The 25,301-nt window shown below is 34.7% G+C and overlaps 1 protein-coding gene across 1 annotated transcript in view; it reads right to left on the bottom strand.

Annotated features, from left to right (window-relative positions):
- Nucleotides 1–2,474: 2,474 nt before the first annotated feature.
- LOC128183809 (small subunit processome component 20 homolog) overlaps nt 2,475–25,301 on the bottom strand; it is a 37,407-nt gene continuing 14,580 nt past the window's right edge. The window contains exons 22-62 of the mRNA XM_052852965.1: nt 25,021–25,255; nt 24,366–24,578; nt 23,852–23,974; nt 23,500–23,590; nt 22,963–23,048; nt 22,520–22,645; nt 21,769–21,935; nt 21,470–21,548; nt 20,986–21,181; nt 20,623–20,700; nt 20,421–20,500; nt 20,039–20,256; nt 19,766–19,910; nt 19,418–19,582; nt 18,986–19,055; nt 18,838–18,891; nt 18,343–18,501; nt 17,961–18,116; nt 17,323–17,460; nt 16,612–16,883; nt 16,196–16,308; nt 15,701–15,921; nt 15,103–15,242; nt 14,292–14,448; nt 13,959–14,057; nt 13,532–13,699; nt 12,905–13,071; nt 12,137–12,401; nt 11,497–11,667; nt 11,130–11,261; nt 10,838–10,948; nt 10,483–10,632; nt 9,804–9,923; nt 9,557–9,619; nt 9,129–9,263; nt 8,533–8,665; nt 8,050–8,210; nt 6,458–6,724; nt 6,112–6,238; nt 5,870–6,015; nt 2,475–5,442 (exon numbers count right to left, since the gene is read on the bottom strand). Coding sequence (XP_052708925.1) covers nt 5,296–5,442; nt 5,870–6,015; nt 6,112–6,238; nt 6,458–6,724; nt 8,050–8,210; nt 8,533–8,665; nt 9,129–9,263; nt 9,557–9,619; nt 9,804–9,923; nt 10,483–10,632; nt 10,838–10,948; nt 11,130–11,261; nt 11,497–11,667; nt 12,137–12,401; nt 12,905–13,071; nt 13,532–13,699; nt 13,959–14,057; nt 14,292–14,448; nt 15,103–15,242; nt 15,701–15,921; nt 16,196–16,308; nt 16,612–16,883; nt 17,323–17,460; nt 17,961–18,116; nt 18,343–18,501; nt 18,838–18,891; nt 18,986–19,055; nt 19,418–19,582; nt 19,766–19,910; nt 20,039–20,256; nt 20,421–20,500; nt 20,623–20,700; nt 20,986–21,181; nt 21,470–21,548; nt 21,769–21,935; nt 22,520–22,645; nt 22,963–23,048; nt 23,500–23,590; nt 23,852–23,974; nt 24,366–24,578; nt 25,021–25,255 — 6,044 coding nt within the window. The 3' untranslated portion in view covers nt 2,475–5,295. The remainder of the gene's footprint in view (nt 5,443–5,869; nt 6,016–6,111; nt 6,239–6,457; nt 6,725–8,049; nt 8,211–8,532; nt 8,666–9,128; nt 9,264–9,556; nt 9,620–9,803; nt 9,924–10,482; nt 10,633–10,837; nt 10,949–11,129; nt 11,262–11,496; nt 11,668–12,136; nt 12,402–12,904; nt 13,072–13,531; nt 13,700–13,958; nt 14,058–14,291; nt 14,449–15,102; nt 15,243–15,700; nt 15,922–16,195; nt 16,309–16,611; nt 16,884–17,322; nt 17,461–17,960; nt 18,117–18,342; nt 18,502–18,837; nt 18,892–18,985; nt 19,056–19,417; nt 19,583–19,765; nt 19,911–20,038; nt 20,257–20,420; nt 20,501–20,622; nt 20,701–20,985; nt 21,182–21,469; nt 21,549–21,768; nt 21,936–22,519; nt 22,646–22,962; nt 23,049–23,499; nt 23,591–23,851; nt 23,975–24,365; nt 24,579–25,020; nt 25,256–25,301) is intronic.

Raw genomic sequence — 25,301 nt, 5'->3', positions numbered from 1 at the left:
AGCTGTATCCGTTAATCTCCGAGAAGCAAGAGAGACTCTATGCTTGTCGGAGATTTACGGAGACAGCCGAGCGTCTGGTTGAACGAGACTATATTGAACTCTGGCGTAGGAATACTTAAAGTGTACGACTTCAAAAAAATATCTAAATTGTTCGTAACATTTACAATCTGACTATTTACAAGGTATCTATAAATGAGTTTCCTTGAAGAGCAAAGCTTAAGAACTCAATACATCGAATTTATTAATTAGAACTAAATTTTGTCAGCTGTGTTGATTTGTGCTTAGGTCCAAACACTGTTTTACTTTCGGTTTGCCTTAGTAACTGCATAAGAGAGTTGATTAAATTTAACTCCCCAAAAATGTATTAAATCTTACAAATTCTTCTTCTCTGCTACCATATATATTTGTTAAAAACTAAATGCATGATTATGATGTCCATGAGGGCCTCTACTAAAATGGTGAAATTCATGACTCCTGGGTTAGGGGTTCAGGCTCTAGGGTGGGGCCTATATGGCCATATAGTAAAAATGTATTAAATCTTTAAAAAATCTTCTTCTCTACTCCTACACATTTGGGCAAAAAACTGAATACATGGTTATGATGTCTACTAACTCCTCTACGTAAATTGTGAAATTCATGGCCCCTGGGTTAGGGATTCAGGACATGGGGGGGGGGGGGGGGGGGCAATATGACAAAAAAGTGTTAATGCATATTATGTTTAAAAATTTTCTTCTCTATTCTCACACATTTGTATAAAAAACTGACTAATAGGTTTACCAGGAAGTTCTCTACTGAAATTTTATGTCCCCTCAAGGATGGGTTTTGACTCTAGGGCAGGGCCAAAATGGATGTTTAGGTGTTAATGCATATAATGTTAAAAAATTATCTTCTTTACTCCCACACACCTGAAAAGACAACTGAAATCATGATTCTGTAGACCAGATCTTTCTGTTTTTCGCCAAAATTATAGGTTTCACAGTATTTTTTGAAAGATTTCAGGCAGGGAGGTGGTCGTCATTACAAATTAATAATTTTTCTACTCCAGTATGAATCCTAATTAATTAGATGCATGTATGAGACTCCTCGACAAGTTTCTGTATGGGTTATATGCTACTCAGGTGACCGTTAAGGCCAATTGGCCTCGTGTTTTAAGAATGAGGCGAACACTACACTACACTACACTACACTACACTACTACACTATACTACACTACACTACTACACTACACTACACTACTACACTACACTACTACACTACACTACTACACTACAACACTACACCATTACACTACACTACTACACTTCACTACTACACTACACTACACTACACTACACTACTACACTACACTTCACTACTACTACACTACACTACTACACTACTACTACACTACACTACTACACTACACTACACTACTACTACATTACACTACTACACTACACTACTACTACACTACACTACTACACTACACTACTACACTACACTACTACACTACACTACACTACTACACTACTACACTTCACTACTACACTACACTACACTACTACACTACACTACACCACTACACTACAACACTACACCATTACACTACACTACTACACTACACTACTACTACACTACACTACACTACACTACACTACTACACTACACTACACTACACTACACTACAATGTCTCTGAAATACCTCCCATTTGGCTTTTCCCATTTTTGAAATTCAGGACCTTAATAAATCAAGACATTTTTTAAAATTCCCTGCGCTGCTGAAATTGAATTTTACATTTGTCATGTTTGCAAAAACGGAAGGATATAATTTATTTTCACCATAAATTAAAAAACAGGAAATTTTAATTGTATTTAATTAGTTTTATTCTCATTGCTCCAGATTAGAGTTGTGGATCTATATTATCATCGAAGTGCACCGAAAAAAGTATCTCGAGATATTGCGATCCTTTTTTTATTAATTGTGTTTTCCAAGAGTGCACCATGCACTTTTTATGAAAACTCGCGTTTTAATATTTGAGCTTTAAGCCTTATTGAAGATTTTTTGCGACCTTAATTTTAGCTTTTGTGCCCTGAAAAGTTTGATTTAATCATTTTAATGAACATTTTGCGAATTCTAGCTGGTCGAAAAATGTCGAGACAGATTTACAATTCATCTTTGTAGTACAACAATGTCTTTGATCACAGTTATATTTAAAGTTTTACGCCTACATGTTATGAACTTCTTGTCTGAAGCTGTTGTTTTATACATAACTAAAAACGTTTGATCAATGTCTTCTTTTTTCTTTCTGAACCAGTGATTTTCTGAGTAGGATCAAGTAACTGAACTTTTAAGAGGCATTTATATAAGGGATTACTTGTTTTACACACATTTATTTCATGTTCAATCTAAATCTAAGTTATTTACAAAAATCCACAACTGTAAAAGAATAATATTTCTAAAATACTTTACTTCTTACTGAGAAAAAAAACTCAACAAAATATCAGTCTTTTATTATGTATTACTTTGTCAAGTATTCATAACAATAAAATCATTGTAGCTTTAAACAAAGTCATTGAAATAACATAGCAGCCAAGTAACAAACAACACATTCAAGTAAACTGAAGAGTATGTATCTCATATACAATAAACATATACATGTTCAAGATTTGTATTAAAATTTTGTACTTAATATGAATGAACTTATTCATAAGGTGATATGGGACATCCGTCGATGGGTAAAAGTACATTATATCAATCAAAATACTCTCACTGGTTAAAAATATTCAAATTTTACAATATTTGACAAAAAAATATTTAGGAAATTATGGTAAAAACTATAACAAGAGGCCCAGGGGCCACATCGCTCACCTGAGCAACAATTGCCTTAATTCTGATCAAATTAGCATTACAGTATCAAAATATCTTAACTAAGTACAGTAGATCTTGCTAAAAAAATTGAAAATCTGCCAATTTTTATCCACCTCTTTCTTTTGGTAAATACCAAGCCCCTTTTCTTGTTGTACCTGTAAGATGATTTTTCTCTTTTCCTATATACCCCCCCCCCATTTTGTTGCCCCACTTTTCTCTAGGGTATCATGGTTTCACCATGGTTTCACCAAACTTATATCTGCATAACCTGTGCTTTCACACTAAGTACTGAGTTTTGGACCGAAAAACTTTCCCAGAATATTTTTAAAGATTTTCTCTATACATTGTATATGTAAAAATTCAAACTGCCATCACGGCCCCGCCCTACCACTAGGGACTCTGATTTTGAATTTACAATACCCGAGGATGCCTCTACACAAGTTAAAGCTTTTCTGGCCAAATGGTCTTTAAAAAGAAGATTTTTAAAGATTTTCTCTATATATACCTATGTAAAAATTCATCCCCCACTGTGGCCTCACCATACCACTGGACTATTATTTTAACAAACTTGAATCTATACGATTTGGAAATGCTTCCACTCAGATTTGGGCTTTCCTGGCCTAATAGTTTTGAGAAGAAGATTTTTTTAGAGATTTTCTTTATGTATAAAAATATATCCCCCATTGTGGCCCCGCCCTACCCTCAGGGACCATGATTTGAATAAACTTGAATCTACATTATCTGAGGATGGTTAATACCCGCCAATTTGAGCTTTCTTGGTCATATAGTTTTTGAGAAGAAGATTTTTAAAGATTTTCTCTATATATTCCTATGTAAAACTTGATCCCCCAATTGTGGCCCCACCTTACCCCCAGGGACCATGATTTGAACAAACTTGAATCTACACTACCTGAGGATGCTTCCATTCAAATTTGAGCTTTCTGGCCTAATAGTTTTTGAGAAGAAGATTTTCTCTATATATTCCTATGTAAAACTTGATCCCCCCGTTGTGGCCCCGCCCTACACCAAGGGACTATGATTTGAACAAACTTGAATCTACACTACCTGAGGATGCTTCCATTTTAATTTGATCTTTTCTGGCCTAATTGTTTTTGAGGAGAAGATTTTTATAGATTTTCTCTATATATTCCAATGTAAAACTTGATCCCCCCATTTTTGCCCCACCCTACCCCCGGGCACCATGATTTGAATGAGCTTGAATCTACACTACCTGAAGATGATTCCATTATAATTTGAGCTTTTTTGGCCTAATAGTTTTTTGGAAGAAGATTTTTAAAGATTTTCTCTATATATTGCTATGTAAAAATTCATCCCCCTATTGTGGCCCCACCCTACCCCGCGGGGGCCATGATTTGAACGAACTTGAATCTACACTATCTGAGGATGCTTCCACTCAAATTTGAGCTTTCCTGGCCTAATAGTTTTTGAGAAGAAGATTTTTAAAGATTTCTTTATATATTCCTATGTAAAACTTAATCCCCCAATTGTGGCCCCACCCTACCCCCGGGGACCATGATTTGAACAAATTTGAATCTACACTACCTGTGGATGCTCCCATTTTAATTTGAGCTTTTCTGGCCCAATAGTTTTTGAGAAGAAGATTTTTAAAGATTTTCTCTATATATTCCTATGTAAAAATTCATCCCCCCACTGTGGCCTCACCCTACCTCCGGGGACCATGATTTGAACGATTTTGAATCTACACTTCCTGAGGATGCTTCCATTTAAATTTGAGCTTTTCTGGCCTAATAGTTTTTGAGAAGAAGATTTTTAAAGATTTTCTCTATATATTCCTATGTAAAACTTGATCCCCTTCTTGTGGCCCCTCCCTACCCCCGGGGACCATGATTTGAACAAACTTGAATCTACACTACCTGAGGATGCCTCCACACAAGTTTTAGCTTTTCAGGCCAAATAGTTTTTGAAAAGAAGATTTTTGAAAAATACCAACAAATTTTCAATAATTCTCAATTATCTCCCCTTTAAAGAGGGCGTGGCCCTTCATTTGAACAAACTTGAATCCCCTTCACCTAGTGGTGCTTTGTGCCAAATTTAGTTGAAATCTGCCCTGTGGTTCTTGAGAAGAAGATGAAAATGTGAAAAGTTAACGACGACGACAACGACTACGACAACGACAACGACAGACAACGGACAAATTGTGATCAGAAAAGCTCACTTGAGCCTTTGGCTCAGGTGAGCTAAAAACCCCAGCGGGATTCGAACTCAGGACTTTTTTGTAATGAACACTCTAACCAATTCCGCTAGCTGTTAGGTAACAATTTTGGGAGAGAAAATATTCATAAAATTATACTTGAATTTATTGTTTAATTTGATAGAAAATACCCGGTACGTCACAATATGGAGTTGTCCCAATACCATCTTAAGCTGCATAGAGGATTAGGATATCACATTAAAACAAATGTCTATCAAGACGTAAAAGCCATGTCTTTCACTTTGCGTTTCTTAATTTTCTTTGACACTCGGAACTCCTCTAGCTTTCTCTTTTTGGCTTCCCTTTTGGCCAAATTTTTCTTCATTTTCTTTTTGGCAGCATATTGAGGATTTGAAACAGCCTACAACACAAAAAAGCAATAAATTATTCACAGCTACTGGCATCATAAACAATTTACTATTGCTGATAACCAACTATTTTCTAGCTAAGGATATATAATATTCAATATTACTGTAAACTACTGTATACAGGGTTATTTTTGGCCTCGTGTAATTTGAGCCCCTTTCCACTTGCAAACAAATTCGCCTCATCTTGAATTCACCCATGCAAAGTTGTGTTTAAAGAGAGATAATTTGGAACATTGGAATTGGCCCAGTCTTAAATTTGCCAACTGACAGCGAGGGCAAAAGTGGTGAAAATAAAATGTGGACAGATATTTCCCTGCATACAATATCTTTTGTTCACCTGCAAAAAAATTTTGCTAGCTATGTGTGGGTGTCATAGTCCACAAATAAAAGTTGAAACACATCATTTAGATAAATACAGACCTCCACAGCATCCTTTCTTTTCCTGCTTTCCTTCCGGTCGTACTGCTCTTTGTGGGTTTTGGCGAACAGCTGAGTGTATGTTTCAACGCCTAGAATCTTCCTCATGATGTCTAAGACCTCTTGAGCCAGACTCTTAAGAGCTGAATCTATAATGCAAACATTGATGATGCTTATAAAGAAATCATTTGCAAAAAAACTGTGCATGAATGGAGGGGGTGGATAGAATGTTTCTGTTTTCTTACCTGTGTTTGGGTTATTCTCATTTGTCTCCCTTTGTAAGGCGGGCATCACTATAGGAACAACAGAGGGCAGTAGTGTGGGGCCTAGGTCCATACTGAGGGCCGCGATCCACTTAAACACACTGGACCTCTAAAACCACAAGGATACATGTGATATATCATAATGAGTTCCACATTGCAATCATGTTCTTTATTATCTCTATTGGACTCTATTGGACTTGTGATCATTTCCTAAACAGGCAAATCTCCTCATGAAAAACTCCATATCTGAGACCATTGAGAAAAACTACAATTATTTTTTGGAACTATTTTCTCAATACCACAAACACATGAGTGAATAATAAGATACCTTGATGGTAGTTTTGGGTTGGTTGACAGCTTCATGATTTGCTTCTCGGACCATTTTCTTGACCAGCCATCTTAACGACAAACATTTTTTGCCCTTGGAACCCCTCTGTCCTTTCTGCTCCACAGAGTCACTTGAACTCTCTATGTCACTGAGGAGCTTGGCTACCTTGGCAATGAACACCATGTTTTTGATGATTTGATTGGCCAGTTCATCTGTCAGATATTTGGATTGCAACTGTGTTATAAGGTCCAATGCCAAACTTTCAAGCTGAAAATGAAAAAATTAATTAGTGCATCAAATTATTTAATATAAGCAAAATGTTTAAAGGACCCTTAGAAACATACATGATTTTTTAATTCATGAGTTTTCAATTTTTAACTTTCACAACAATTTTGACTTGACTAAAGGACTACAATGTATGTGCGGTTTTATGCATTTTTTGCCCCCCAAATCAAAGTTTTAGAAAGAGCTTTAAAAATAAGGTGAAAGATAAATAAAATCATATTGGAAATAAAGGTGTAAAAGGTTATCACCACAGTGACGTCATAATGTAGAAATGACGTCATGAAGATTGCATTATTTTGATAAATTGATGTTTTGTAGAAAATTATAGGTGTTTTCCGATGTTTTTTTGACAAGGAAACATCGAGCGCAGGCTTGCTCAAGTACCATATTTTAGTATAATGTGTATAACTATCTGAAGAAAAAAATATGTTAAAATCGCACTTGAGCAGACCTGCACTCTATACTTCCGAATGCAAAATATAGAGCAAAAATGAGAATTTTTTTATTTGTTTGCAAAATTGCGGGAATTTGGTCATTTAGGTGACGTCATAGATAAACAGCAAATGTGCAATGATGACTCAAATCGAGATTAGTAATAGGCATCCTCTATACAATGATTTGTGAAGATTTTATTTTTTTACAATACTATTTAAAAATTGGTTGAAATCGGGGGCAGATATTTGACAATACCGCACATAATCCTTTGAATAACAACATATTCACTCATAAACATGATACAATAACTCTGAAATACATTTATACATGTATGTAAAATTGAAAAACACATTGAAAGGTATAACATATCTTATTTCCTATGGCGCTTAAAACGCAAGATCTTATTGGTTTACAAGCTGGGTGTAAATTTCCTTACCACGTGTTGAAGCTGGGTGTAAAAAAAATGTGACGTCACAAAGCTATACATGTACTTGTTTACAAGTGCACCTATAGATCTTTGCACAAAAATGAATTCATAATTTGTCAAAATCCTAGTTTAAAAATTGAATTAAAATATATTGTTTATATGATTAATTATTCAAATATGTTATATGATTTATTTATCTTTATTCTGAGTGATCTTGGATCAGATTTTCAAGTTGCAAAGCACTGGTAAAACAACATAATTTTCAAAAGTATAACATAGGAAATAAATTCCTTATCCAGGGCCAATCAAGGGTATACCTGGATTTACTCCCGGTTGTATTCCATACTCCATAGGAGTAAATTCCCGTATACCCTTGATTGAACCTGGATAACTAATAATATTCAACAGTAACAGAATTAGGTGTAAACTGTACAAAAAAAAGTACCTTATTGATGGAATCTGTTTTAATGAAGTCCGTCTGACCAGATTTTTCTACTGGCTGTAGGATTTCCTCTGGAGTCCATGCAGCAAATAGCAGACCTATCAGCTGGCATGATGCCAACTGTACCCACATATGTTCATATCCCAAGTGACTGATGATACTCTCTGAAAAGTAAAATAGAATAGCTTTTAAACTTTATAATAGTCATAAACTACGATAGTAATTCTCTTTTAAAATTTTTGGCCCTCTATCAATTTTTTAATTTATTTGAGGACTGGTTAATTGATTTCGATTTTAATAAAGTTGACAATTTTAATCTGTTTAAAATTTCAAGTATCATTCAAGACATAATATTTCCGAAACATAAAAAAGAAATGAACTTGATTTGTGATTAATTCACTTTAATTGACAAGAAATTTAATCAAATACCAAAAAAAGATAATTGCTTAAACTGCCTTGCTAAATGTTTCATTTTTCTAAACTTACCCCAGATAAGGTTCATGTCATCAGTCCACTTTGCGTCCCTGATGAGGTCACACTCCCTCAGTAACTTGAGCAGCGTGTTCAGACAGTTGAACAGGAGCCTGTCCTTCTCTGTCTCCCCCTCAGAACCCCCAGACTGCAATCACAGACACAAACACACTACAGGGATAGCAAGACACTTCACAAATGTAAAATAAGAAATGAATATGGAATTGCTGTACAATACTTAATATATTTTAAAGGGGGAGGGAATTTCCAGATAAAACAAGGTGCATTTTCCAGAATAATGATTTTCTTTATTGCTTCACTTAAATCACTTAAACATAAAAAGTGTTCCAATATTTTTCAGAATATAAATTTGAAGGCAAAGGGTACACTAGAAATCTTATATATTATGATACGAAGCAAAATGTCTTACAAGTGTAAATAGGAGAAAAGAACATGAGGCCAAAATAATTAGGTATACAGTACTCAAAATTGGTGGACATACATGTACATCTACATGTAAATAATGTATAAATAGAGTAAATTGATTGACATACCTTTACATGTAAATTATAATAAGATAGAGTAAAGCAAGCAATTTTAATACAACATACATTATCTGAATATCTGCCTGGGTCTATTTGCTGTTGAATTATGGGTAATATCACAGATAAATGGTGTGAGAACTTGGCTGACTCCACTTCTATAAATAGACCAGTCAACTGAGCAGCAAGGATGCGATGGTTTATCTGTAAAATGTCAGAAAAATATTACTTTTAAACCTGCAAATAAAATACCATTCAAAAGATACAGTTTCCCTGTAAATAAAAAAATGATTTAAAATGATTTTTAATTCAGAATATACATAAACTATTAAACCAAAAATTATCAGAATCAAAACTTTTCAATCTTAAATTTGTCAAATCACTTTATGTCAAAATCAATACAGGTATTTCAATCGTGAACTACATTTTGTACATTAAACTACTTGTGAGTCAAATAAATCAGACATGAAATGTCTGCCTAATGTATTTAACATTACCTTGTCATCAGTAAACCATTTCTGTGTAATGTTGAAAAGTTCAACCCTCGAGTTATGGTCAATCTACAATACATGTATTTATCACACAAAGTTCTGTTAATTAATTTTTGCAAACAAATTGATTTGCATAGAACCAAATGCTCAGGCTATACTTCGTCAAGTAAGTTCATTAGAAACTGACAATAAGCAAAATTGTTATTGTAATGTACAAGGTATTTAGTGTGATTTCAGCTGTCATAGTCCATACCTTTTGTAAAAGAGACTTGATGGCCAATGCAGTCAGTTTTCTACATTTAGTTGACTCATCATTGACTAGGGCAGCTGACATAGGGATAAAGAACATCCCTGCATGGTCATTCAAAATGTTCTACAAAAAAGACAGGTACATTTGCATCACCATTTCGATTAAATTATTAAGGACAGGCTAGAATATTTGGTCAATTCTTATTCTTTAATAGAAGCATGATCATTTGACCAATCACAAAAAAAATCTAATACAATGCATGGAATCCAGTTCATAACTATTATGAACGATTAACTAGTATTTCATCCAAAGATTTTTGTCCACATATTATTCCATTAATGTATGATTTGCTCAAAAATCACTTGTCAAAGCAAAAATCCCATACAATCTCATTGGAACTTGGCAATCAGGGCTGCGTTTTACAAAAAAACTTACAACTTACAACCAAACTAATGAATGCTAATTAATCACTAACTAATCACTGTTTTATTCTAATGGCTGTGAATAAAATTATGGAAATCAAAATAGTTGTAAATAAATGGTTTTATATAAATTTTGTTTATTAAAGACCATTCTACGAATCTAGAAATATTTAAGACTTTGTCGCAAGTTCTCTTGTAAAACGCAGTCCAGATCCTCAAAATCTACATGTAATTGATTACAAACATACTCATAAAACTACCTGAGGAAAAGAGGAAAATATGGTAGCCAACATTTCTAAGGCTGATTCCCTGCCCATCTCCATTTCATACGACAGCTGTGTGACGTAGTACTCCAAGTGTTTATTCAGCAGCTTTCCCAAGGGGTATTCTAGAATGTACTGCAGAGCTATCTGTAAAATATAAGGCTTGGCATAACAAAAATTTAATCTAATGTGTAAATTGGTATAAAAAGAACACACACTTTTTCATTAGAAATTCTCACAAATATTATACAGAATTCATATGAGAAGCAATTATCTGAAATTAAATGAAGCTCCATGAGACAAGATTTGAATGGATAAGAACAAGTCATGTGATTGTCACATGACCACTGACCTGTCTGCACTCTCTCCTGACGTGGGGGGAGTCGGCGGTGATTGACATGTCCTCCACCTTCCTGATCAGCTCCAACACCTCGGGAACGTTCAACTTCCGAGACAGAATGGCCTGGAATCAAAATCAATACATGTACATCTCAATTACATGTTTTAAGGCTTTAGCTCAAAATACAATTTTTTCAATACGCATTAAAACTCGATGGAATGAAAACTGTTTTTTCTCTAATCATATGGTATTTTGTTACCAGTAGCTGAACATTCTGCTGAACCTCGTAATTATAACACCTCACCTTTAGCAGGGAGAATGCAGTGCTCTGTCTGTTGTAGTCGTACAAGTCCTCTTCACAGAAGGTCAGCAGAACCTGTAATTGTGTCTGCTCCAGTTTGTAGATCTTCACATCCCGGACCAGCACTGTCACTGCCTGCAAATAAAACACACTCAAAAATTTCAGATGTTTTCAAAATCAGAAAACTTTTTAAAAATCAATTTTACAAGCAGAACTGATGATATTAGAAATACAAATACAAAAAAGCAAAATTATCCCTTAAAAAACAAACCTTAAATATAAATAATGTGGCATCTGACAAGTTTTCAAAACACTTATTCCCCTCCGTAAAGTAAGCAGAATTTAACAATGTTCAGTACGCTAGTCCTACCTTGAATGCCATAGAAATGAGCTCCAGGTTCTCCCCCTTGGAGGCCCCAGCTGAGGCGTAGTTTTTGAGCAGGATGAACATGCCATTAGCCAGCTTGGTGATGTGGCTGTTGACAGAGGGCAGGTCAAACTTCAGTAGCCAGCACAGGCATCGCAGACTCAGTGTGTTTATCTACAACAAACACCCATACATCAAGCTCCAAACCTTTATGTTTACATAATTAACGAACAATGCCTGCATTAAGCTGATTAAGTTTAACAAACTTAATACATGTATATTAGTACATGATTTATCAAAAAACCCAATTTTCTCTCTTTTATTACAGTATATTAAGATCTCCTACATTATGAAAACCATGGAGTATCTACACTTGGACATACAAAATAATACTGGCTGCAGCTAGCATTATCAATATACAAGGTACCAGTATATTCAAGGGACTTGGCCATGTTTCACTAGACTAAGTTTAACAACATCGTAAAGGAGACATTTCAGAACAACTTCTAGGTAATGATCTCAAAATCTTTATTCAAAGAAACACAATTTTTTTTTAATTTTTCAATTTTTTTCTAATCAATTGAAATAAAGCTCCCTACGATGCAACAGTCATTTTCTATAATCAATAAAGTCAAAATCTCACCCTGATGTGCTTGGCAAACAGACAGTCGGCTAGGATGGTGATGAAGGGGTCCACCAGTTTGCGGTGCTCCTCTTCGGTTGCCACCAGGCGGCCCCTCCTCAGACACAGACTCATCAGCTGGAGACCAAACTCCACCAGTACGTGGATGTTGGTCTTCTTGCTCAGCTTGGGTTTGTCTCCACCTCGCTTCGGTTCATGGGGTAACAGTAGACAGCTCTGGGGCCGGAAAGTCTGAGTGTCTTTGTCCTCACCCTTGTTTTTCTTGCTGATGTAAGGGTAAATAGTTCTTCTTTAAATAAGGATGCTAGGCAACATTTTACATTCTTGAACATAATAATCATTAATTCTCTAGAAAGTAATGCATAAAAAAGTTATATAGCAAAGAAAAATTAAAAAGGTCCTCAGGATTTATCTACTTGTAAACCTGCATGTATAATTTACTTATTATAATAATCATAAATTTCTATTATCATAACAAAAACCATCTGTAAATATTGATTTCCTTTCATTAAAAAAACTCAATCAGGATTTCATAATCAACTGTTATTCAGGTTTTCAAAATCTTAACAGAAATAACTGTAAGGCTAGCTATATTGATTTCCGTAATTTTAACAGAAATCTTTTATACTAGAGTTCTGCAATCTTAACAGAAACAACTTTTATTCTAGATTTCCATATTTTTATCAAACCGGTATTCTATATTTCTCCTCTCTTACATACCCGGTAAATACAATGTATATACAGAGTACACTGTCTGACAAATATTACCTCTGATTTTCGGAGAGCTGCGGGAAGGACTGTGTGATCAGACCGTGGGTAAATATCATCAGGGACTCTGTGTCCAGCCCGGGGTTGTCCAGCAAGCCAGTTACCACCTTCTTGAGAACTTCCTGGACTTTCCTGGCAATGGTGTGACTGTGTGTAGAAACCAGCACCTAGATAGAAAGAGAGAGGAAGAGAAAATGATTACAAGAAGGTGTTTCATTGGTAACTACCATTTGGGCAGCTCAAACATTTATTCTTCTCTAATCCACTGTCAGTATTTTTGATAAAAATGTAGTTATTTGCTTCATAAATTGTTTATAAAATTTTACGCTTCTAAATAGAAGTGTGCCAAGTACAGAATTTATAAAACTCACATCATACAAGTCTGAACTGGTATTGTTATCTTGATTTTTTTAAGATCTATTAGTATACACTACATGTATGTGAATTCCTGATGCCAATTTTTTAAGAAGGGGAAGAAAATCTCAGTTTTCAACTTTTCCTATGACTTATGCATGGACCATTTTGCTGCACATTTATCACATACCAAAGTTGTACCCAGTTTTTAACAGATAAAGATATTCCAGTGGATGTAGCTTTAGAAAAAAAAATTCTCCATCAGAAGCTTACCTCTTTCAATGGAGTAATGAATGCCATGAGGGAATCTCTGCTGATGACTTGGGCCAGGATTCTGTACGAGTCGTAGCTCTTGGAGGACCGCGCCTCAAACAGTTTGGTGGTCACCCCGGCCACCTCCTTCTCTTCTGCGACCTGTCCAAACAAGTCCTCATGGAATACCTAAAATGAAAAAAATATATAATAATTTCATAACAACTGTTGTTCATACTTTCTCATGTCATAATGTAGTAAGTACATCTATTTCTTCTATATCAAAAAAAGTTATAATTATGTTGAAAATTCAGAGAAATTTATGCAGCTGAAAGCTACACCTTTCCACTTTCAAACTGTAAAAATTAACCCATATCATAGTATGCTGAGGGCTCTAAATTTTTGCATGCCAAAAATTTAATAAGGGGCCATTCAATAAAATACTCACATCTTGCAAGCTCTTCCTGCAGACAGACAGATCCCCTGGCTTTAGGACGGGCAACAGATTCTTCAGCAGCACAAACACTGTGTAGCACAGAACGTGCACCTGTAAATCACAAATCAAATCACCTGATGAACATTCTCAATATTTCTTTTTATTCAACAATTAGGACATACATGTACATGTATCATCACACCAACAAAACTATATGAAGTTAAATTATGCATATGCAAAATTGCCTCTATTTTTTGGAAAAGAAGTATTAATTTAACACATCAACCCCCCCCCCCCACCAACACCAAATATTTTTTTTTAAAGATTTCACATAAGTTTCTTTACCTGGTATCCCTTCCTGAGGGTGCCCCTGAGTTCGGACAGGATGAAGGGGAAGAAGCGAGGACCCAGGGAGGTGGTGATCTGGACCAGTGTGTCTCGGGCGGTGTTCCGGATCTCCACCGCTCGAGACTTCAGGAAGTTGCACACCTTCAACAGGATCCTAGTGAAAAATTGAAACAAAAATTTTAAAAGTTTGTATTTGTAATATCTGCTTAATTAGATATTAAAAATGTGTTGAATTCATTAAAATGAAAATAAACAAATTTGCATGTTAAAAATAAATGTTACATTTTTTATCTGTGATCAAAGGTCAAATTAGGCCAGAATTTTAAGGGCCATTATTTTTAATTGAAAGTATTTCACAACTCTCAATATACCGTAACTCAGAAGTCACTCCTTTTAGAGTCAACCTTGTCAACAAATTGAAAGTAAAATAAAAGTTTCATTAAAATATTTCTCTTTCTAAAGACAATGGAGGCATAACATTGTACTGTACTCTGCAAAATAACAGATGCATGTACTGTGTACATGTACAGAAGAAAAGAGGAATTCAAAAATGTTAACAGGCTGTAGAATACTGTAAACGTACTACATTTAGCTGTGTATTCTATTTAGCACTTTTGGCGGACTGCGACTTTCGCTAAATCAAGTACATTGCTACATGTATATGCCATGCATATATATATGTTTAAGAATAGTCACACTCAGGAATACGTTAATTCAAATCTACGCCAAATTGTTCAAAAACTAATTTCAGCCAAATATTGTACACCCCAAATATTATACGTTTACAGTACATTGCTGCCTTCCTTACCCTGGCAGGTTGTGCTCCAGAGACTTGTGTGGGAGGTTCTGGAGAAGCTTGATCATGGCCAGAGCGATGGGGACCCTCAGTACCTCGCTGTCCTCAGCGATGTTCTTCCTCACCAACTTGTGCTCATCCTCGCTCTTCTCCTGCAAAAATCACTCAGGACTTACAACAATGAAATTCTGATACAGTGTATGTGGAAAACATGATACTTGCCTTAAGATCAATAAACATCATTGTACTCTGGTTTTTGAATGCATATCAATGACTTACACCTGTCTTATAAGAAAATCTCAGTGTGTAAGATAAGAATACTCTAACCAGTTGAGAACAACCCTCCTCTGTTTATAGTACAATGCTTGTACAAAATTAATTACAATTACTGTATAGCAACATTTTTTCAACCATTTTATTCACAATTTACCCATAATAAATTGATTTACAGTTATCTTCACAACAGAGCCTTTTTTAGTAAAAGGAGGACATTAAATGACTCACTGGTGGTTTTTCTTGCAAAATTTCTAAACCATTTCTTTTAACAAAATAATTGAAATCAACCTAATATTGGTATCATATGTACATCTAAAGAGAACAGAGTGATTACTTTTTTGGTTAGGGATCGCTGTAGATGAGGGATGACAGATTTCATGATGGTACAGTGAATTCTGGTGGCCTGGCCCACAGAACAGATCACCATTCTGTCTGGCTGCTTGGATAAGGGGTCAGGGGTCGTCGCCGTAGTTTCATCCTCCTCCTCTGGAACCATTGGAATTGCCTCCTCTTTTGTAGATTCCATTTCAGTGTCTTCAAGAGGGTTTGGCTCTTCTGCAATGTAGTAGAAATGAATAAATGTACTGTAAATAATAGCCCATTACAGAGGTATTCTTACATGTATTAACACTTTTTCACTGTACTACACTTGCAGTCATAATGTATAGGTATATTTCGAAGGTCATCTTAAATGTATTTTCCATCAAGCTGAAGTACTTGCATGAGTTTTAACAAATCTTAATGTATAAAAAAAGATTAAAATAAAAAATTCATAGAAAAACTTGATGTACTTGATCAATTTTTTTTCTCATAAAAATAAAACCCATGCCTGTTATTTCTCCTTTGGCTTTCTTCTTGGCAATGGCGTCTGGTAGATTGACAACTGCATGCTGGGAGTTTCGTAAATCAAAGTGGAAGGCATCCAGAATTCCAACAATAACCCTAGAACACATGACAATCATAACATGACTTATTGCATATGTTTCGAAATTCAGGTAGAACCTTGACAGTATTAGAGAAATCAGCTCTCTTCAGCACAGTCTCACTATTTCGATTTATTATTTAGTCTCTGATTTGATTAATAATACACATTTTAAATAAAATAATACATTGAATCTTATACTTTTTGATTACCAGCATGGTTTAATTGTTGTCTATCTGGAGCAACCTTCAGCCAGAATATCATCAAATAATATTTTTCAAAATTTATTTCAAATTATTTCACAGTTGTCACTGTGGCTTTACCTGACCAGGAGTTTCTTCTTCTCGAACTTCTTGGACAGCATGGACAGGAAGTAGTCGAGCTGGTGGATGTAAACGTGCCATGGCAGCTGTTTACAGAGCGTCGCCATGGAGTCAATGGCACTCTCCTGTAGCCCCTGGGCCTTGGTGTACGTCTCATCCAGGAGGAAGGAGGAGGTGAGGGGGAGGAGGTAGGAGACCAGGATCTCCTTACGGACCGACCGGGAGTACAGGATCCGCTTCATCTTCTTCAACGCCCTGGAGCGTCTGTGTGTCTGCAATGAACAAAGATATGTTACTTCACAATGATTATTGAAAATGAAAATGATTGAGGGTAATCAAATTTTTTTATTTGTTCAATGGAAAAAGCGAAATAATTAAACTTACCAAACAAACACCTAAAATATCACACACTACATTTTAGTCTAATTGTTGTCTAAGTTAAAAATCAAAGCAAAAATCTGTCGGAATTAAATCAACCAACCATTGCCTTAATCATTACACAATTACTACTTCTTATGTAAAAGTTACATTATTTCTTGCACAAAACAATACTGAATGAAATACAAAATAGTTTTCACAGATAAGGATAAGCAATTTTTAATTTTCTTTACTGTAGAATATTCCTTTGCACCTTCTACCATGTTAAAGCTACTTTACCTCAAGCACCAAACAAACTGAATGTTATTCAGAATGAAGAATTTTCTAGTTTACCTGAATGTGCCTGATGTTTTCAAAGAAGTCGGCCTCCACATCTTTGTCCTTGAGAACCACAAGGTCAGCGAACATGTCATGTGATGGGAAGGTGTCCACCAGAACGGAAAGAAGGGCGATGAACTCATGGCGCACAGTCTATGGTGAAAAGATTCTTTTATCCATAAATTTAATAAAACATTACAAACACATTTCATATTCAATAGAGAGTAACTACTGTAAATTCCTAATTAAACGCGAGGAATTAATATCTGCGTAAAATCGCGAAAAGCCCGTCTCGCGAATTTTAAAATCTCGCTTTTAATTTTCAGACATATGTAAACTACATAAAACTATGATAAAATTTCGGCATTCGCGATTTTATGTTCTCGCGATTTGATGGAAAACCGTTGAATCGCGGAATTAAGTACTCGCGTAAAATAAGGAATCTACAGTAATCTGTACAATATCTTACATGTTTGTGCTTTTTACCTACCAACTGCACTACAATCATGCACTACCACTACATGAAATCAAAATTTTATGATTACGGTACTCAAATTTAATTACAGTCTTTATTCGTAAAATGTGTTAGAAAGCATCACTGAGATAAATAAAAATGTGATCACCAAAATGTATAAATCCATAGGGTCACATACCTCTTTTTTGTTCTTAAAACCTGCTTTGACCTCCTGGACCAATCCGTTTGATATAAGTTCTCTGAAGTCGTCCTGGTCATACGTCACAACACTGAACTGCTTCACCATGGTAACCAGTGTGTGGGTGGCGTTGTCTCTTAGCGACATATCATCAACCTATATAGTGAAGAAAAAAAATTACAATCAATTTACATGGGGAGAGAGAGAGAGAGCTGAATTTTGATGACATTCTACAGGGAAAATATTTTTTTTTAATTTCAAAAAATCTTCATAAGCCGATTTAGAGTATAATACATTTTCATAAAAAAATTTGATGAACATATGGACAAATATATTAAACACATAAATAGATTCAGTATAAAGTTTATATTGCATGTCCCACCATTTTTATGCAGTAGCAGCAGGAGTGGAGCACAGGAATCAAGAAGTCCACATCTAGTTTTTCCTCCATCTTTTTTATCGCTTCGTTGACTTTCTTGTGAGCGTTCAGTCTCTTAATGTAGTCTGGCTCCTCCGTGTGCTTAGGATCCCAAGCATTCATCTGAAAAAATATATGTATCAACATGAGGTAAATCTACTCCTCTTCTGATTGAAAGGGACAGTCATGTACATGTAAATCTATATGTCAAATTTCAAATGCAAGGCTCAGACTTAGGCACAGTCAAAATCTGATAAATGATATCTTTTTGTGATACACATTGCAAAAAAGAAAGGAAATGTTTATCTCTTGAGTGCAGTCAGTATACTTATTTAACAGAGAGATATACTGCTTCTGCTCTTGGTAAGCAAATTCCTTCAGCACTCACAAAATATTCAGCACTCTTTTTATGGAGCTAAAGGTTTAACCCTAGTTAACCCTAACATTATCGCACTTTACCTCTGTTAGAAGTTGAGAGATATCCTTCAAATCCTGGTTACTATTGGCAATGACCTACAGAAGCACAAAAAAATTCAATAAAAAAGAGAGTGTCAAGATGTGTAAAATCAAACTTTTGTAGTTAAAAAAGGCAAGAGTTCATTCAAACCTGAATCAGTTGACAGATAAGAATTCTTGACTGACGATTCTGTATGTACCCAAACAGCTTGCTAATATGTCTGAAATATAAACAAAATTGTTTATTGGATAAATATTTTCAAATCACAGCTGATTAATTTATATATATGTAATGCCTGTTGAAGTGTAAGAAGAGGGGAGAAATATTTTTTTTACATACTATTCTACTGTAACTAGCACTGTAAAAAAATAAATAATTAATGTTAAAATGTATAAACATTGGTTTACTTACAATTCCCTTAAAAATTTCATTTCAGAAATAACTTTTTGAAAATACATATATCTCTAAATTTGAAAAGAAGGAAGAGACCAGCACCTTTGGTATTATCATGTTTCCTATCAGTCACATTTCTTTTTATGGAATTTGCGGACATTCTGTCCAATAAAGATCTATATAAATTACCTGTAGAACTTCTTTTTGTCCTCCACTTTCTCAAGCAGGTTCCTGATGCTGTTCAGAATGTTGATCTCCGTGTCCGGTGTTCGACTAAGCCCTTCCCCCAAAAATGGCAGGAGGAGTTCAATCAGTGACAGGCAAGCTGATTGGTCAGTCACAAACTCGCTGATTCTGAAAATTTCAAACATGAAAGAATTCAATCAAAATTTCTTTTAAACAAATGGGTTCAGGTTTGACTGATCTTCCGATCATGATACTTCATATCATGTATATGAATTAATGGTGATTGAAAATCTTAAATTAATATGAATAATTCATCAAGTTGTATGTGTTATGTGAGACTTTTACACATACCTAGACAAGATAGATAACTCTTTGCCAGCAGCCTGTGACTTCTTGCCTTGTCCTTTGATGTTTTTGATCGCCCTCTGTATATAAGTCAGTATGTCTGATACATGGGGTTTAAGGAGCTCCACTCCAAATTGTTCTACTTCCAAAACTATGTAAAAAAAGATTTCATTTTTTTAAATAATTTTTTCTTAATTTGGTGTCATTTTTAATGTGGTTGATACATTAGATAGTGATTTAAATATACCTAATGTTGCAAAAATAATAAATAAGTTTTACCACTGATATGCATCATCTTGTTGACCTTGACCGGTGTTGCCGTGGTGATACTCTCCATTTCCTCATCCTCCTCTCTAGACAACAGGTTATCTAACATGACAATGATAAAATCTGTCACAGTCTTGCTGACATCCTTGGCATTAAGGAGTCTCAACACTGCACTTATTGGGGTCAAGGTCATGTCAGAATCATGGCATTTTGCCAACAATGTCCAATACCTGAAAAAATTCAAAAATAAAATTTAAAGATCTACATGTATGTACATATTCTTATACTACACATTGTAGTAATGCATGTATTTTTCTGTCATGTAGATAAGCAATCATGAATTTGTACACCATTTTGATGTAAAGATAAAAAGTATTTTCAAATCACTCAGTACCTTCTGTTTGTTGCACACATATGCAGGAGCTTTAGGAGGGGTGTGGGATGGTAGATGCCTTCAAACTGCAGCTTTGACAACTGTAAATACATGTTTTAGATATCTGTAACAATTTGTTCATAAGTATACATGATTGTACTGTATCTCTTTTGTAATGTAATCACACTTACAGCCATCACTACATGTAGATATACTAACTTACCTGTGGCCAAACAGCCACATGGAACATGGCATCGATCTCCTTGGGAGAGAACTTGTAGGAGTCAAAGATGTCATAGAACTGTAATACATGAAGAACATGACAATAAAAGCAAGTGAAATAACCCAACTACACAGTCAACATGCATAAAAACATACATGCTTGCATATATCTATATTATAAATGATTTTATATTAACTATTATTTCTGATTACAAGGATACAAAATATATTTAAGATATCACTTGCAGCTATGTTTATAATAAAATTTGTAATTTTTTATAATTATAAAAATGGTATCATAATCTCTCTGTCTCTGTCTCTGTCTCTCTCTCTCTCTCTCTCTCTCTCTCTCTCTCTCTCTGACCTGCTGTATCTGGGCTATACACAGCTGTCGGAGGTTCTTGAGGGGTTTGAGGGCCCCGGGGGTCACCTCCTCTCTCCTCTCCAGACAGGCCACACAGGTCGCGGTCAGTCCCAACAGGATACACTCCAGGGAGGGGAGGTAACCCTCTATCAGGTGACCTAGTTTCTTTACAATCATGTCCACTGTATTCAAAGCCCTTAAGAAATGAATCACATACTTCCAAATTTCAGTTGTTATTCTAGTTCTTCTTCAAAAGAGTGTCATTTTACTATTTTTTGTTAATTTAATGATTTGATTTAATAAAGAATATAACAATTTATTGGAATGTATTGTACACATTCTTTTTTCAAGTGTAAGGACAATAACAAGTACAGAGTTATAAAAGTTCAAAATTGTGGGAAATAATTAAAAAACAATACAAATCAGTTTATTTTGAATATTTTTTTAATGATTGTACATATATTTTTTAAAACAATTTATTTACCCTGTCATTTTTCTCAGTGGAATCATTTTTGACAGATCCAGTTCTTTTTCTGTTTTGCATACCATAGCCAAAATATCATCTATGAAAGAATTTAAAAATTAAATACAAGTCATGTATTGGACATATCTACGTTGTAAAATCCTTAGAAAATTCATCAAATTCTTTAAAAGACATTTTCGTGAATATACTTTCAACTCTAAAAAAATGCAATATAGTTTTTCATGGATGCTAAAGATTACATAACATACATGCACATCAGTTGTACACATATCATACATATAAACCTTAATTACACTTACCTGTGACAAAATGCTTGAAGTTCTCAAACACCATTTCCATAAACTTGATGATTTCGTCTCCGCTGCAGCCGTTCAGGAATCGGAACACGATGGATCTCCGGAACTGACTGTTGGATTTTCCCGCTGAGTCCTTCCCTGTCTTACTGTGCATCTTCCCATACAATATCCTGGTAAAGGAATCCCAAACCAAAATAGAACATGGATACACTAAATATTTTCTAACATTTTCTTGAGTTAATGAACAAATATTTTGTTCTAGCCCTGCTCAAATGCAAGGACTATATAAAAGGGAGACAAGACTTCGTAAAAAAAAAAAAAAAAAAAAAAAGGAGTAAAAGTCAAAAAGCTCATGGTTTTTCTTTCATTTTCTGCTCAATTCATTGCAGTTGTTCACCATATTGCCTTGTTTTAACAAAAGAGATAAAGATAGAGAAAACAATTTTCATGAGGAAGAATTTCAATCTGTTTGTTTTACAGAGAATGCTGCAAACATATTACATATGGCTGTGAATTGTATTTAGCATTTTTGGCAGAAAGCAGATTTGGCTAAATCAAGTACATCGCTAAATGCCATGAAGTACATGTACATTCCTAAATGCCAAGAAAATGTTTATAAGAATAGGTGCATCCAGAGACGCTAATTCAAATCCCACCAATTTGTTGGAAAATCAATTTCTGCCAAATATTGTACACATAAAATATAATACGTTTACAGTAAGAGAACATCCGTTTTCTGTCTAATGCTCCTTACCTCATCAGTATGGGCAGCACCTGCTCCCTGTGTTCTGTACTGATGATGCTGTTCTCATGGTCAATGCTGAACAACACAATCTCTGTCTTAAACTTGGCATCATCCAGCAAGTTCTCAAAATTCTCCCTGTAATAAATTAAACCAATACATGTATAAACCTATTTTAAACATTTTAATCCTTGCTATCAATGTAAATATACTTTCAACCAAAAGTTTGATTTGTTAACAAAGAATTTTTTTTGGCATAAAAAGAGAAAGATGTAAAAATAGAAATGCTTTAAAATGGTAAAAAACAGCATATTTAGGTTAAAAGGCACTAAATAACTTTTAGTTCATATGTTGTTGCTTGGAACCTCCATCATCTTTCCTTTTCATACTATTGTTTATATCTAAGATACAGATGCATAGTTGATAGAACTTCAGTATAAGTTAATGAAACTAACCTGTATGGTACTAGGTATCTGTGCTTATAAGTCATGATACAACTGAAGGCCACTCTCTGTACCTTGCCATTCTTGTGGAGCAGCAGCTATCATAATAAAATAAGGTTTCAGTACTCTATGATAAATAGTAGATAAGTTTTGTATTTATGACTTACTTTATTATACAGTAGATTTCCTATTTTAGGGAAGTAACTTTTTTCTGTAAATCTACATTATGCATCAAATCACAAAAACAAAATAAATTTTAAGTACCAAATTTTGTCAGAAAATAAAAAACAAAAAAGATTTTAAAATCTACTTGAGTGCTTTTCATGATTTTATGCAGATATTAATTCCTTGTGTTTAAATTTGGAATCTACATTTATAATAACATTAAAGCATGTTAAATCATGACAAATATTTTAACAAAATTATGATACATAAACCAATTCTACCTTGTACAAGAAAACCTGGACAGTACCTGTTTGAGCCTTCATAGATAACCTGTATTGAATATGTTACACAGTTCTTGTTCATAAATACATGTATGTACCCTACCTGTTCATACAGCTGTCGTAGTTCAGCTTCTCTGTACAGGGACTTGGGACTGGTGAATTTACTGAACAGCTCCAGATGAACCAACAAACCACTGCAACACAGTAAATACATGAAAATTATTGTTCACTTTATCTTTTCATATTTACATCTACTGAGTATTTTCTCCTTTATTTCTTAAGAAATATGATTATGTTCATATAGCCACTGACAAAACCAAACCACATTCCAACCATTTAAAGTGAATCCAAATAGTTAATATACATTTACAAATGTATGTTAATATGGGGGGGGGGGGGGAATATACAATTGTACCTGTATGTCAAATGTCTGAACTAGTTATTCTTTATCATACCTAGTTGCAGCTCTGCTTTTAAGTCTGGAGCCATCTGACTTCCCTGGTTTCACCATCTTCCCCTGCAACCTTCCTTTCTTTTGTTTTCCTCCCTTCTTGTGGCCTTCATCAATATCTTCTTCCCTAAAAGCCGAAATTTAACAGTTCAGAATAATAGATCAGGTTACTTGGTTTCCATATAATACATGTTGGCACAGGAAAAAACAAACCAGAACTTTAAATTTTACCAATCATTGCTATTGGTCATCCTAGTATATCAAGAAAATTGCAGAAAAAATATGGAGTTTTTTTTAATCATATCGATCAACACAGAGTATTATCCATCTTTAAATTTTTACATTTACATTTGTAGATATAAATCATCAGCTATTGTTTCATTTTCCAACTAATCATTCCAGGATCAGATGAAAATGATCTACGGTAATAAGAATTTTTCTAAAACCATATCTGTGTACAATGCATTTATTTTTTAGATTATATTATACTCATCTTATCTGATTTCCCTCAAGCTTACAATTCTGACTTGGACTCTGACTTTTTCCTTTTCCTCTCTATCTTCTCCTCCTCCTTCTTCTTACTCTCGGTTCTGGTTAACACATGGTCTTCTTCCTCATCTTCCTCTTCTTCAACCTCCTCCTCCTCCTCAGCCTCAGCTGACACCTGTGTTTCTTTTTTCAGTATGTTCTGTGTGGGAGCCGCTGACAGATCTACATTGTAGTATTCTTTGCTGGAAAATAAAAATATAAATTGACAATTAAATTATATGCATGATGAAGACAGCCTCATTAATATAAAAAGTGTATGCACTAAACCTGTATCAAAATATTGACAAGGGAAAAATCTTTTCTTAGGTCAAACCCCGGGATTAAGATACTGTAATTTCATCAATATTCATTGTGCACCAATTTTCATGGAAATTGTTGTGAAGCTGGGAAACAAAATCAAATGTCTATCAATGCAAGATAAGTGACGGACTACAACCGGAAGGTTGTCCATAAATTAACATATCATTAAAGCTGTTCATTTTTCTAAAATCCACATAAATTGATGTCCATGATGAATATCAATGAACCCACAGTACTATACAGGCAGGATAATTTGTATCCGTCAAGAGTAAACAACTGGTTTCTACACAGAATTTGAGCAGTCAGTTACGTATCAAAACAAACCTTATGAAGTCAAAGAACAAAGGCACCACATCTCTGTTTTTCTTCTCACACAGCTCAGGAAACAGACGCATGGACTTCCACAGATAGAACCTAAAGTTAACTTCATCTGGTTTCTCAGCTGTGTCATGTGATCTATAGCTCTCAACAAAAAGCTGTCTTAAACTGTCATCTTCCTCCATTGACTCCTCCTCCTCCTCTGGGTTGGGCTTGTTTTCTGTTTGGTAAATAGCCTCCTCTGGAAAGAGAAAAATGGGATATCTTAAAAATTCTTAATTCTTAAA

This window comes from Crassostrea angulata, chromosome 5 (genome assembly GCF_025612915.1).
Source record: "Crassostrea angulata isolate pt1a10 chromosome 5, ASM2561291v2, whole genome shotgun sequence".
NCBI classification, from domain to species: Eukaryota; Metazoa; Mollusca; class Bivalvia; order Ostreida; family Ostreidae; genus Magallana; species Magallana angulata.
The sequence above is the reverse complement of the archived record's forward strand: the minus strand, read 5'-3'. Positions and strand labels throughout refer to the sequence as shown.